The 15,488-nt window shown below is 36.9% G+C and overlaps 1 protein-coding gene across 2 annotated transcripts in view; it reads right to left on the reverse strand.

Moving 5' to 3' along the window:
• Nucleotides 1-15,488, reverse strand: part of DNTT (DNA nucleotidylexotransferase) — a 158,286-nt gene that overhangs the window by 82,338 nt on the left and 60,460 nt on the right. The window contains exons 3-5 of one of the 2 annotated variants that reach the window (XM_055721291.1): nucleotides 12,150-12,229; nucleotides 8,598-8,772; nucleotides 2,232-2,357 (exon numbers count right to left, since the gene is read on the reverse strand). In XM_055721291.1, coding sequence (XP_055577266.1) covers nucleotides 2,232-2,357; nucleotides 8,598-8,772; nucleotides 12,150-12,229 — 381 coding nt within the window. Of the gene's footprint in view, nucleotides 1-2,231; nucleotides 2,358-8,597; nucleotides 8,773-12,149; nucleotides 12,381-15,488 lie in introns of those variants that run through there. The other variant, XM_027799592.2, reaches the window with a different exon arrangement.

A 15,488-nucleotide genomic window follows, 5' to 3' on the forward strand; every position in this document is an offset into this window, starting at 1 on the left:
GATGCAGATGCTAGACAGACTCATGCATTATCAGCTTGTCCAGTACCACCTCCAGAAATACAATACAGCACGTACTCAAAACAGTTACTCTCAAAGTACAAAGATGAGGAACTGCCATCTTCGTTACTACAAAACCTAATTTCTACCCAACCTCAGGAACGTTTGATATATAGGATAACAGAAGGCAGTCTCAGTGCTTCAGTCAGTGAACTGCACTGCCTCTAATGTGTTCAGCTAAATTAATCAAATACAAGTTGTACTTTGACATTAAGACTGCTGCAACGATACACCTAGAAGTAATTTAGGGACTGCCTCTCTGTAAAACACAGGTATAACAGAAACCATCCAACGAATACGTTGCTGCTATCATTTGAACTGAATTTTGGATGAAATTCAGGAATTCAACAGCTAGAAGACGAACAATATATTCACTAGAGTTAAAGTATCCAGTTTTGGAAATTAAAAAAATTATAAATTTACAAATAAAGATATTGGATGTTTCAAAAGGTAAGAATAATTTAAAGGCATTACTGGAAAAAGAACTACTTTATTCTAGACCTTTTTCTGCTCAAAATGTTAGTGATAATTAAAAATCAACAACTTTGTGCCTTCTAGGAGCAGCCACTGTACTTTCCCCTTATCCATCACCATTTTTTACCTTTAGAATGACTAACAATGTCCTACTACAGAAAATTCAATAAAGAAGCAGACTCCCACATTCCACTGTTTTCAGGAAGTACAGAACTAAGGCACTTACCTCCTATTTCTCCAAGGTGGCCAGTATTTTACAGGATCTTTGGCTCATAGTATATTTGGTCTGACATCTTCCCCTACAGCAGCATGCATTTGATACTTATAAACAGTGAACAAGAACGCGTACTCTCAGGAGTTAAATAGTAACACTCACAGCCTTGTTTTTCTAGTAGGAGATGGGGCATGGTAGCCATTTCAAAAGAAGCAGTTTCGGGAATGTTGGAATCATTGGGTTTGGAAGGAACCTCAGGAGGTCTCTAATCCAACCTTAGGCTTAAAGCATGGTCAAAACTCAATTCCCATCAGGTTGCTCAAAAAGGGATTTTTTTAAAAAAATAAGCAGTTTAACCTACTTGGGAACCATAAACACTATTACATAATCAGTATAATTAATAATTATATCAAAGCATCATTACAAGGCAAAATTTAGGTTGTTTAATTTTTAGAAGCAACTCTAAAATGTCTTGATCTGGGAATGCACAGTTAGGTTTATCTTTAGTTCTGAATTCCATGAGGTTTTAGTATTTACCTTGTAATTCCCAAATTACTGGTACCTGTTGTTACTCTTTTTATATAGACCTTACAAATAATTTACTTGAAAGATTTGTGTGCATTTATAGGTACACAAAGTAAAAGCATAAAAATTACAAATAATAACAAAATAAACAGTAAAAATTTAAGAAGATGAGGAGGTGTTTCATGTTATATTAGAAATATATGAATCTAACTATGCCAGATTTATTCAGACTACATTGCAGTCATGGTGCCAAATGTTTCCTATTGAATAGTTGTCACTGAGTATCTAGTCAGCCAAGAGGAGCCATTAGGCACAATAACTTAACAGGAATTTAAATCAGACAACTCAGACTCTTTATACCCACTGAATTGTGTAATGTTATGAGCATTAAATAGCATATATGACAATCTCTAAGATTTCTGTTTAACTAGACAATTTAAGGGTTTTTTTCATCATGTCAGAGTAATTACAATGATCACGCAATCTGTTTTCATAACTAAGCAATTGTGAAATCTAAATCTTACAACCACATTTGGAAGAACCAAACACCCGGCCAAACAAGAAGGCAGCACAGCAATTGTGAAGTACCTTGAACTGACCTAAACCAAACTTTTGCTTATTATTACTTTCAACTTGTCAAGTAAGACTGTGATGAAAGACTAAAAAACGTTTTCAGAATGTTATTCTATCATTTGTTTTAAAAATTCATGTGTTTACAGGCTATTAGTATATTTAAAGATCCATTGTGTTAAGCTTTCAGCAGCACTTTAAGGATGCAATTAAGCTTGCACTCAGCTTTAATTTAAGTATGGCATATCTATAACTTTTTTATATTGTTATCATTGTGCTGCCAGTTTGACTCATGAATTTGCTGAGGGTGCCATAGAAAATATTGACAAAAGTACTGTATTAATTATTTTACTTATGCTAGCTTTTAATTCATGGATAGAATAAGTATTACCGTGAATTTCTTGTTGTAGTTATTTAAAGTTGTCTTCCTTTGACATGAATACTCAGATACCTTGCTTGCAATAAACGATGGTACTTCTGATTCAGATGTATTCAAAGCAGGAGACTGACCTTGTTCCTAAAAAGAGGGGGAAAAAAAAAAAAAAAAAAAAAAAGAAGAGGGAGCGTGGGGGGGTGCACAACACAATTGTCAAATAGCTTAAAATACCAAAAATACATTTTATGAGCCCAAAATACATACCTTTAAAGACAAGGTAAGAGAATAATAATGCTCCTACCATCTTCCTAGGAAAAACATTTAATTTCACATTGGCTGCACTGTCAGTGCATACCGGTTTATCTAGTCATTACCAGGATTTTTAATTTTCTGCCATAAATTCTTGCAGGGACTTTTCAATGGCACTGTCACTTAAAGAAAGAAAAAAACCCTCTCTAAATGGCAAATCGCTCTAATACTCTTATTATTACAGTAAGATTGAAAACCCACAAAATTTTAAGAGCGGGTAAGCTTGAAAGAACAGAGTTTCCCCAGAAAACACTAGATTATTCAACAGCATCGGGACAGGGGTGTGTGCACAATGTACAAATAACTGATTCTTTTGATCTCTAGATCAATTCAGTGGTAGAAGAAAAATGTTTATATGACTTCAAAATAAACTTTTCCCCCCTCTTCCAGGTAAAATGTAAGAAACTTTTTTTGGTTTGGACTTAACTCATTAAGCTAAATGTTCTGTTTTGGGGTCATTATAAAGCACAGGAAACATTTACAAACAGCCATAGAAGAGTCATCTCCAACACCACCAGTGTTCACCTCATGATGTGGTTTCTCACTCATCCCCTTCCACAGGTGCTGACCCAATTCAGACATCATTTTTAGATGTTCACAGGAGCAGGGAAAAGGAACCAGGTGCCAAATCTTAAATGGGCATTTCCCAAGCACCAGGCTACCTACACACTTGTTCCCTTTTTGCCTAATGTTGCCCCATTCATAATCGACCAAGATCAATAAAAAAGCCTATGGAAACCCACCCCAGTAGGCTGGGAAGGGGATTCTCCTGGAAGGAAAAAGACAATCTAGCACCAGCTTTTCTGCTGCTTTATTTGCCCAGTCCTTTAATTTCTTTGCTTTTATTAAAAGTGCCCCATTCTGAAATACTTCGGAACACCCGAAGTGTTTGCATCATTTCTGTGTATTTTTTGCTATTTATCATTTTGTCTGAAAACATTTGGCAGATCTGCAAAAAACGTATTGCATTGCAGTATCAAAAAGCCACAGGGAAATGGCTCAACAACAACAAATATCACAGAGATACATGGAGGAAACTCACCCCAATAATGACAAACCCTTTCTCCCCTGTATCAAAAGACATGCAAACATAAAGCTAGCATCTGTGCTAGGCAAACCTATAAATATGTGTATGTGCCTTCACACCCCTCCCCCCCATAATTTCATGCTAAATTGCCTTTGTATTTGATAGAGTACTTAAGTAACAGTATTCATGCACGCACAAAAAAGGCATTTGCTTGCACAGCTGAAGGAGCAGTGAATTATATGGCAGTTTTCATGGTATACACTGAAAGAAAGGAGTTTGTGTGTAAGACCACTCTTGGGAATAACTGAAATGGGTTTCAGCCAGGATTAACAGCACAACTCATCCACTTTTGCACACATTCATGAATTATACTTTAAAATTTATTTTAAATCATATAAACTATGATTGATTACAGCTAATATACTGCTTGAAATGAGAGTGCCAGCTATCTGTGAACAAACAGAACACTACTGAAGAGAATATATAGTAAGTTATTATCTTCATTAGGACATAGTCACACAATGAATGAGCCCTAGATGTAGCATTACCTGGTATCATGGATGAGAGCAAAATGAACACAGAAACTCTGTGTTTGAGGGTAATAGGCTGGCACATCAACATCCTGTTCCTGCCTCAGCACAGATTTTTGAGTATTTTTTCCATCAGTAACAGTTATGTTTTTAATTAATAGGAATTATCTATGTACATAAAATAGGATTGTATGTAACAACAGAAGAAACTTCGGTTGGCAATGAACAGCAAAGATGTCTAGCGAACGGTAATTACTATCGTCTGTTTTTCAAGGAATATTATGATGCCTGCATGAGAACTACAGAGACAATCTCCTAACATGAGCAGAACATAAGAAAAGGATTGATATTGCTTTTTGGTAGGAAGACCAGATGAAAAAAAATAATTTGTACAGATTGTGGGCCAAACCTAAAATTTTATCAGTTAGCAATTGCAGTGTAGAACAAGCAATCCTGGAAACTCACACTACCTCAAAATAATTTGAGAAGAAACAACTACAGATATGAGAAAAACGTAACCATTAATATTCTTTTTTTTTTTTTTTTTTTTCTTTTTTTTCTTCAGATAACTCCACTGCATTAAAATGAAATTATGGTACACTGCACAGGGGAAACCACTGAAAAATATCCAAATGTGTAGGCTGCTTAACTGCTAGAGCTAGTCAGAGTTTGTACCCCACATCCAGGCTGCTGTAACAGCGAATGTCACTGCCGCTCCTTTACAGTGACATTTTCCACATGCCATAAGCAGGAAAATCAGCCTGCACCATTAGCATCAGTTTGTACAGCAGAGAGGCTTAGTTGCAGAATTAATCTTGCAGGGGGCTGCTTTGCTTTTTGTCAACCTATTTTTTAAAAATATAAAACAAAGAAGTATAATGATATAGGGAAATAACAGAGAGAAAATGGAGCAGCAGTGAATAAGGTGCACAGACACTAGAGTCTGTTGTCAGGCCATATTACTCAAAAGCCAGCAGCTTTGTAAAGTCCAGATAGCATTGATCAAATAATAAAGTCTGCTGATATCCAGCATTTTATGAAGAGAAGGCAGCCAGTTTATAAGTCTCATTTTATTTTCTGGGAAACTCTGACTGTCAGTATGAAGAATTTCTTCCATTAGTTAGAGCCTCTCTCTTTCACGAGGCAACAGTGAGACACTCTGGAAAATGCTAAATATGAGTTGCCTGTCACATGATATGGCAAAGGATCAAAAGACGCAGCACTGCCTTTTCCTAATGTAGAGGGAAATCCTTTGTTCAAGGAAGTAAATCTCTTTTCCTTTCAAAAAAAAATAACAACTTTTGGGTTCTGACTGAGGAAAATGCAGAAGAGAGGCAGTCACAGCACAATTCCTAAGGCTGCTGAGGTTACAAGCCCACTTACAGTTCTCTTCCTTTCTTTTTATGCGTCTGAAATCTTCCCTCTACCTGTTTCTTTTCCATTACCCAGGAAACAGCCCTACTTTCTAGTATGTGGGGATGCCCTAGCATACATATTAATGTCCATGTCCTGCTATTGTCCAGAATACCCATCTGCTTGTGGTGGGAAAGGTATCTCTGGACAAAGGCATTCCTTTGCCAGAGAAATATTTTTATTTCCCTTTAAAGCGGATGTTTGGCTACCACATTTCCGTAGCCTATTAAATTAAATGATGGCTATTAACTATAAAAGTCAACTGTTACCAAGTGAATCAATAAGAATTCAGATCATCCTAGATCTGGTCACCCAACCTTTCATACTCTATAAATCACTAACATCAGAACATCTCTCAGACCATTCACAATCACAGAATGATGTAGTTTAGTGATGATTGTAATGAATTTGTTAGCTAATGGTCTGTAACACTGACTTTATTCCCCTTGTTTTGCATGGAGAAGGACATTTCTTTTTAGTAATGCATTAAAACAAACGTTCTGAATGAAGAACAACCTTTCAAATAGACTACTGTAAGATCTGAAAGATGAAATCTTACTGCTATTGATATTAATGGGAATTTCACCACTAACTACATGTACACGAGATTTCACCCAAAACACTCCCCTACTGCAATCCATTCCTTTTACCTCAAAGCCTTCATGATGTAGCCTGAGTTCAAGGTTTGTTAATTCACTTTCATTTCACATTTTACAAGAATGACATAATGGACCAAATTTGTCTTCAGTGAAACTCAAATTAAATTACATTATGTACAAGTATGGTCTAGTACTTAAAAAGAAAATTAACCTTTACTTCAATCCTTCCTCATTTCTCAAGGCAGAAAAGAATTATCATGGTGACATTGCAACAATAAAATTATTTTTAAATTTGCTGAACTTCTAAAACCCTTTCTATTCCTTTCCTGTTTGCTTTACAAAAATGTTTCTTACTTGAGAGCCACTAAATAATTAAGAGTGGTCTTAACCATAAGCTTTACAGATAACAGTACAGTTGTCACTGGCTTGCTTATTGCACTCTACACTTATTAGCATGAAATCTTTATGTTTCAATAAGAACTGCAGCTCTTACTTGCAGATCCAGTCTGAAAGTATAATAATGATCTCCTGTCAGGGCTGCCACCTTTTTCAGCAGTTTCTGCTCCAACAGTATTCCAAAAGAAATTTTATATTTAAAAGAAAACTAAGAAAACCAAGGCAGTGGCCTCATTGATTTCAGCGGCGGGGGGTGGGGGTGGGATGGTGGTGGAAAGTAAGCTTCATCATCATTGGAGACATTTTGGAGAAAGACAAAGGCATTTCTTGCTTTGAAAAGCAAAAAAACACATCTGTGAAAACATATTTCCTGAGTTATCTGAATCTATAGGTCTTCATGCACCGTCGAAATTAAGAATGTAAATAAAGTGTAATTTGGTTTACTTTTAATCCTGATGTGAAACTCAGCAAATTTCACAGGACTTTGCTCACATTTTGAATTTATTTCTTGTTTTTAAAGAACTTCTTTGCATTCTCAGTATTTATATTTTTGTGGCCTGTTTGCCTGTAAGATTACATAATGCAGTACTTACAAGGTTTTCAGGTTTTTCCCATTTTACATTAATTTCTTTGGTCTATTCTCCTTCCAGCAGATTCACTGAAATATTATAAATATACTGCAAAAATACTTCATCGGAAGAGTTGCAAATATTCTGTCACGGAATTATGCTGAGTCTGAGAGCGACAGCTCCATCTGGTGTATTCACATGTCTCATTCCACCCCCCATCTCCCAGCCCTGAAGAGTTATCAAACAGTAATTCTTATATGTAAAATTCTGGAAAATAGTTTCTGGCAATGAAAGATGACAGAAAAAGTTAATCAGAAGCTATAATTTTTCTTAGGGAAGGGTGATATGTATGAATTATCCTTCATAATCTAAACATCAAGCTGATGAAGCAGCAAACACTGCAATATTGCTGGTAAATATTGCCTCACAGGAAGATACATACTATGGATCCTGCCACATCCCTGCGTTTACAGATTTCCCAGTTATTGTTTTGCAGTGGAGTCACAGTTCACACAGAGCCTAATCTAGACCTCAGAAATCAGCGGGAATCCCTCACTTCAGAGCACTTTAGATCAGACTTTCTATTCTCTTGATGTGTGAATTAATTTCTTCACCAGTGCCCATTAAATCCATCACCATGAGGCTCAAGTGCACGCAGAGCAAGGGAATAGGTTCGTCCTGCTGCAGCACAGAGTCTGTTTCATGGCCCAGCACCACATGCTGTCATCGCACTGTGCACAGCACGCCCAGGCACCCCTACCACACCCTCCTGATTTACAGTCTGTACTGAGGGTATTTAATACCACCATTTCACCCTATGCTCAGATTTGAGAAATTAGCACATAATTTTTTAAACTATGGAACAGAGGAAAATACATCATCGTTCACTGCTTCAAGGTCAAACACCATTCACCAAATAACCAGCCTGCCATTCACAATACCCTCTGCCTTACAGCTCCCATTGAGAGATAATACGATAAACCCCTTCTTTTCTTAGCACAGTTTTACCTGATGGTGCCAAGTTTGTAAGCGTACGTCCACAGAATACAGCAGCCTACATTTCACAGGTCCTCCAAGGGCCCAGTGGTTAGCTGATCACTTCTAAACAGCAGAAGTTTAAATATTTTTGTATTGTTTTGAAGAGGCAATGTATTCCACCAGGAGCCCGTTAAAACACACTGCTCTCACCGGGACATTTATCATGATGTTGAAGTATTTGTGGAAATACCACAAGTACCACAACAACAGCAAGTGCTTCGCTGATGGATATTTCGCCTTTAACAGCACACCCCACCCTTCCTGACCCCCACCCCCACCCCGCCTCTGAATGATGTATATTACCAGTTTGTAATAGATGGTATTCACAGTCTTTTTAATCTATTAAAACAGCATGAATTACTCATGTAAAATTTAGGGAAAAAAGTTTTTACATTCAAAAATTATATCACAAGGATATATGTTTTGGGGTAAAGAAAAATAATCAAAAACAGTCATTCATTTTGAATGCCACTGTATTCGTATCAAAGGATCTGTCTTACCATGAGACGATACTTCATTTCTGAATCAACTGGTCTTCCTGCTTCCATGCAGGCTGTGAACCAGGAGATATCCAGCAGTTCAAACCTGGAACTGTCACTCACAGCCTGTCCTCTCAGCCAGTCCAGCACCTCCGGATAAGAGTTGTTCTCAGCCACAATATGAGTGACAGAGTCACTGTCAAGAAGTACACAAAAAGAAGTCTTCTTTTTTCCCTGAACCCAACTGTACACAGATACAGAGCTTCTATTTCCATATTTACCTACCATGCACTTCCTGAAATTTGTAGTATATATTGTAACTTAGGATGGGGGAAACAGTTGTGTTTTCATATCGCAATGTATCTATTCCAGTCACTGACTCTAATTTGAGGAAAGCCTTTAGCCTGACAGCTCCAGTAAGTACACCATTTTCTTCCTTTCAGCATCATTTGCCTTCTGTAAGACACTAACCTATTACACATTTTTTACAACTCTGATAATGTTTGACTTGCATGAACAGCATCATAATGAAAAGGCTGCTTTACGATACCTGACAGCCCCTTCCCAATATTCCTGATCAACGAATGAAAGCTTTACAGTATTAAACAACATGTTAACAATAATTCTTTAAAGCTTTACAGCTGGTAATATCTTTTTGTAAATTTAAGTTTTCCGTACTTACATTAAGCTTTTTGCATATGGCATTGTCAAGTGTTCATGACTTAAATCTTATGAATTATGTGCTCCATCTAAAGACCACTTCCTTGCTACTAAGAGGCCAGTCTCTTACAAGGCCAGTATCTTAGTTTAGCAAACATAAAATTTAAGGATTGAGTTATTGTTCAGTAGATTATATGGTGTGCATTGCTTAAAAATATGGTAGCACAAAATTCATTACACTAAATTTAGGTTGATGTACTAGAATAACATTGGAAAGAATCCTATGATAGTTCATGATTAAAAAGGCACAGTTCTCCACCTTCCACAGGAAAAAAATGGACAGGGACAATTACATTTCAAGCAAAAATTACATACTCACTTAGGATGATCTGTGAATTTCTACCTGACCTGCTGATGTTCCTCAGCAAGTTTAGAAAATTACTCACTTGGTAGGAAATTTTGAGTGATTCCTAGGAGGGAACCCACCCCAGGAGGGTGCTGTCACCCACAAAGAATACAACAGATAAGGGAGGAAACTTCATTTTCATGAGACTTGTTGAACCTCAGTATCTTCGAAATATATACCAACATTAACTGATATCAGTGAACAGGTTCCCAAACTTCTTGGGATAAAAGGCACAGACAGACAGTGTCATTATTTGACTTAGCTTTTATAGAAATAAGCCTAGAATTGGAACATAAATCGTCCTGATGGCGGCTGCCTCTATAACCTCCTGCTAGCCCATGCCTGTAACAGCCTTGTGCATATACAGCAAATTCCAAACGGACCCCACAGGTTGCTTTACAGCCCTTCTGTAACACCTGGAGAAGTTAAGCCCTCAACTGTCCCAGCAGACAGGGCACCACTGGTAGAGATAACTGGTTAGTATGGACTTTAAAAATGATATGTGCTAACTGCTAAAGACAGATTGCACAACCTTTCAAAGCAAATTGCTTTCTAGGAGACCAGCAAAACCCCTTGGCCTACCCCTGTGACCCTGATTCATACCAATAATCGCCAATTTCATTAAGTTGCCAAATCACAATGACAAATAGTGGAGTCACCCCATAGAAAACTTTTCACATAATCCTCCAATGCACTAAGAGTACTACATTTTGGAAATAAAAGAAATGTATTGAATGCACTATACTGCAGAAATATGAAGACTGTCATGGTATAGCATAATTCTTTTTTCTGCGTATTGTGCAACTTGTAAAGCGAAGTCCATTGGAAAAAAAATAATCCAAATTATTTTTTAACCTCAAAAATTACAAATCTAGGTTAGGTGAATCTCCATTAAATACTACTGGTTTCATTATTATTTAACCCTGCTAGATTCTACTTTAATTAAATTGTCACATCTTTACTTGAGTTAAAAAAAAATAAAAATCTGTTAGAGACATAGAACTTCTGTTTCCTGTGGTTTATTTCACTTTATATAAAATATTCATATGTAATGCATATGTACCAAGCTGCAGATCTGGGAACTTTGCCATTGCTAAGCTCACAGCAGCAGTTTAGCTGCTATGGATGAGTTTCCTCTGGTACCTGTACAGCTGTGCTTTTCTCTTGGCACAGAACGTAGCAAATTTAGCATTTCCTCTGGCATTTTCAAAAACGAAAAATCAACAATTAAATAGTTCTGGTTTATCCAGTAGCAGCTAAGCTGAAATTAAACATAACACCTGCCTTGTATACAACTTACAGAAAGTCTGAAACATAATGGCAATAAATACCTGTGTGCCGAAGCTGCCCAGATAAAGCCTCTACTCAGTCCTCAATGGACTGTTAATGAAGGACTCAGAACAGCCCAGTTCATTTTTTTTTCCCTAAGAATTCAATTAGTTTTGTATCAGATGCTAATTGCCTACTTCTGTTCAATACCTGCTTGAATCTTGCTTTACAAATTATTTCATCCTCCCTTCTTCCTCAGGCTTTCAAAGTTGATGGGATTGAAAAATCCGTGGAAATGAGCTCTTATAGGGAGGACCCAGTTGTATACTATCTGCATACAGATACACAGAAGCAATCAATACTTCGTTTTCTTCCAGCTTTTCAGAGAACATAGATAATGATGTAGCTTTCAGAAAACTGCAGAATGATATAACTAGCACTCATGAAAAACATTATTTGGAGGAAGTCTTGCTTCAATAAACCAACCCATTTTGAAACACCACCAGACAAATCTGTAGCTGGAGTCTATACTCAGCCTGAAACGCCATGTATGTGGTTTTCTATTCCCCGTTTTTTTCTCCAGTGTTCTTTTGGATTTTACCAATGCGTAAGCCAGTACCATTGAGACTCACATCAGTGTATTACTCATTAGAACACCAGAGATGTCCTAGAGAAATGCCCCTCTCAACCCATCACATTTTCCTTTCCTGTATATTTAGGGTTTTTTTCATTTCTGGGTTCGGCCATTAAGTTTAGATTAATCTTCACCTGACTTCAAGGGGGAAAGAAACAGTGGCTGATTTAGATTAGCTAAATACAGGATTCATTGATTCTAGTGAGACTGTACAAATGCATAGAAACACATCCCATGAAAAACACTTGCAAGTTCAAACCTTGCATTTTTTATTTTCCACCTGAGAAGCAGCACACTGAAAAAAGCAGACACATTAAAATTGACAGACCTAAGATATATTACAAACACAGGTTTTAGAGATGAAAATTAGAAAACTTGCTAATGTTTGCGTTCTGCTTGCTCTCTGCCCAGAAGACAATAGAAATGAACCACACTCTATGAACATCCACTGTAATCCTGAAGCATCTTTATAGCGTGGAGTAAAGTATATCCACCAAAGGCAAAAACTTCAACCACTGTCACTTGTATGACTGTATGTATTAAATTACAATGCTTCAAGCAGCATTACTACATGTTATTTCTATACATATAAACATTTTCCTACCTTAGCTCACTTTCTACTCTGAAACCTTTTCTTCTTGCCAGCTCCATCAAAAAAGTCCTTCTGGTCATCCCCATCTTCCTCTGCATAATAAAAATGACAAACTTATTGAACTTTATTTCATAACTGCAGGAAAGGTTTGGGGAATGCATCCCTTTCTGTCTCTTCCTCTGAGATAATACACCTGGAGCTCTGATCCTATCCATGATGCAAGGTAGAAGTGTTTTCCCTTGGGTAAAAAGGAGGTAACACACTTTCTGCCAGGCAGCAGCTGTACTTAATGTCACCCACCCATTGAAGTAATTTTCTTCAGTTTCCCCTCTGAAATCAAAACCAGGTGTTACACAAGCAAAAACATCACTTGCTTTCTACCAGCTGGGACTTCTTGCACAGAGCTACCCCAGACAGGTGCAAATATGTTTTTATTCCTTAAAACAGCCATTACCTATAAAGACTTTACACAAATAATATTGATCATAGCAAAATAATGTCAAAATATCAGCTAGGTCTTCAGCTGGTTTAATGGCACAGTTCCATCAGTTTCTGCTTTCAAATATTTTCCAAATCTAACTTTTCCAGACTGCAGGGCGCATTAAATTTCAATTCATTAAAAAAAATAATAATCGTCCTATTGTTAGCCAACAACTATGTCTTAGAATGCAACTAAATAACAGTATACAAATGTGTTGTAGAATAGCCTCTACACTTCCTACTTCTGTGTATTTAATTTGATTTAAAAGGGATAGGGTTTTTTAAAAATGCAAACAAAAAAACCTTTTGAAATTAAATTTACAATAAACAAAATCCTTTGCTGTTTTGATACTAAGGCAATGAAAGACAAAGAGAAAGCATTAAAGATGTGTTTAAATATACCTTTGGTGTGCATTGCCAACATTGCTTTCTACTATTTGCCCTGGAATGTACTGCTTTCTGTGGCACGTACAGAAGGGAAAAGGTAACTACCTTCCTGCTTTCAAGCACCCAGCAACATCCAAAAAACTACAAAGGAGTTTGTGGAGACTATGTACCATCCTCTGCTAGAGATGGGGTGTTGGTTGTCAGACAACTATGCTAAAATATGTTGCAGACATTATGCTGGATCCAGTTAGGTATCACCCTAAATTTACATCAGAGCAAAGTGAGTGAGTGCAAACAACCAGATTTACAGCATGTGCATCTATTTCTGCACAAATGTACTTCAGTGGTAAAAATCCCCATTTCCATGTCAAGTTGAATGTTTATTTTTAGTGTAGCAGAGAATTTGGATTTTACCAGTCCTTCAGAACGTGTCAGAAATGTTATATATTGCAATTCTCATTGCTCATGTTCAGGAGAGGCAGGATTTTTCCACCTTGCTTGCTAAGTCAGATCTATCAATTTTATTTTCAGTCATTTTATCATGGATGGATATACAACCTGAGTTATGGAAAAGTGAGTCAAAACCTGTTTCCTTCAATTATGACCATGAGTTTAAAATTAAATTATAAAAGTATTACTGACATTTTCCCAGCCTTATAGCTTTCTCTGCTTCAACTGTATTAGCACAGATATAAAGAAGGAGTTTTCATCAGAATAGAAAATAACCATCAAAAATTAATATAGAGCTTGCAGCTCTGGGGTCTTCCTGAGGCCATGAAGAAAAGATATACAGAATTTAGTACATAGACTAGACTCCATTCATTTCTTCCCTTGCCTAAGGATAATCCAGAAGCCAAAATATATATTCCTCTTTCTGATTCATGACATTAAAATTGTCAAAATAAATCATTTCAGGGTTATTTTGAAATTATATGAGATATTTTCATAGGAACTGAAAAATGGACAAGCAGACTTTAAGAGGCTTAAGCAAAAGAATAGCAGCAAGGAAGAAAAAAAAATTAAGTGATGGGCCTGGCATTAAGGCCGAGTAATCTGTTTTGAGTGTTCAGTGTCTGTTTTCCAAACTGCTAATCAACGATTGAACACTGGCCATCTCCCTGTTTACAGCCTTCCTAGGCTTGGTAAGGCACTTTATCTCAAGTCCTACAAGGAATAACGTATTTGAGAACAGATTCTTTACATATGTTAAACAAAGTCTTATTTTATGTTATAATTAAATCAGTGCTCTCAAACATGTAAATATAATTTCCCCCAGTGTAATGTCAAGATGCTCAGTGCCAGTAAAATCCTTCTGGCATGAAAAACATTAAGTTATTCCTTCATATTACTGTAATAACTTGAGCCAGATTTTTGAGGGTGTTTAGGTGCCAAAAAGCCTCAAACAGAGGTCTAGTGGGATTTCAAAATATCTAAGCAACCTAGGCACCCAGCTCCTTTGAAAAGGCTTTGAACCTAATGCAAAGAGATTTTCTCTGTCTAGTAAACACAGTATAGTATCATGAAAAGGTCTCTGCCAATGATGCAATTTTATTAAACATATCTTCTAAAATTAACAGAATTTCCATATCCCAGATGAGTGAATAACCCACTCTCCTACAACATTACATGGTAATATATTTGACAGTAACACAGAAAGTAGAATATGCGTTAGGGAGAAAGCAAATACAGCAGAGAAAAAGTGTCTCTCTCATTTATAACAAAGTACCCTGTTACCTGAGTCATGACATATGATTAGTGGCCTACAGCCACAGAAAATTGCAAAATTTTTTTCCATCTCAGTACAGTCTCCCAGAATTCAGGGTAGTTCACATCCCTGGAGGGAAATCTAGAGCAAATTTCCATGCTCTGATGTTCTTGCTTTGAGTCAGTTTTGTGCACATTCAAAGCCAGGGATTAAGCCCGAGATGTACCCAAATGCTGATGGGTATTTAAGTAAAGGTCCTCATCATTTGTGGTGGTGGTGCCAACACAGCATCCCAAGCAGTCCTCAAGCAGTGTCTAGTACAGACCTCAGCCTGAAGCCCAGAGTACCATCTGGCCTCAAAGGGGGTTTCCTCAGGAGGAAAAGTGCAAGAACACACGATTTCTGGAAAGCACAGTTCACCTCCTCTGAATTTCAGTATTTTCACAAGCTGTTACTGCACCTTATTGATTATTGTCAGTCTTTTAGTGCCCTGCTTTCAGGTGAACTGCATTGTAAATATTTCATAGAATGTTACTTGCCCATCTTATACAGCTTTCCTGTGAAAAGTGAAGGTGCTTTTAATACACAGCTGCAGTATGCTAATCTTCAGAGAAAGCATCTCTCAAGCACTATCAATAAAAAATAGCTAAGTGATTGTTTGGATACCTTTATTGATTTCACATAGGCTTAATGGCATTTTACACAGTACTGTTTCTCAAAGATTAATTTTTCTTAGCTTTTTCATTTAAAATTCTTAGGTAATTCAGCATTTTTCAATG

The sequence above is a fragment of the Falco cherrug genome, chromosome 9, assembly GCF_023634085.1.
Source record: "Falco cherrug isolate bFalChe1 chromosome 9, bFalChe1.pri, whole genome shotgun sequence".
Classification (NCBI taxonomy): Eukaryota; Metazoa; Chordata; class Aves; order Falconiformes; family Falconidae; genus Falco; species Falco cherrug.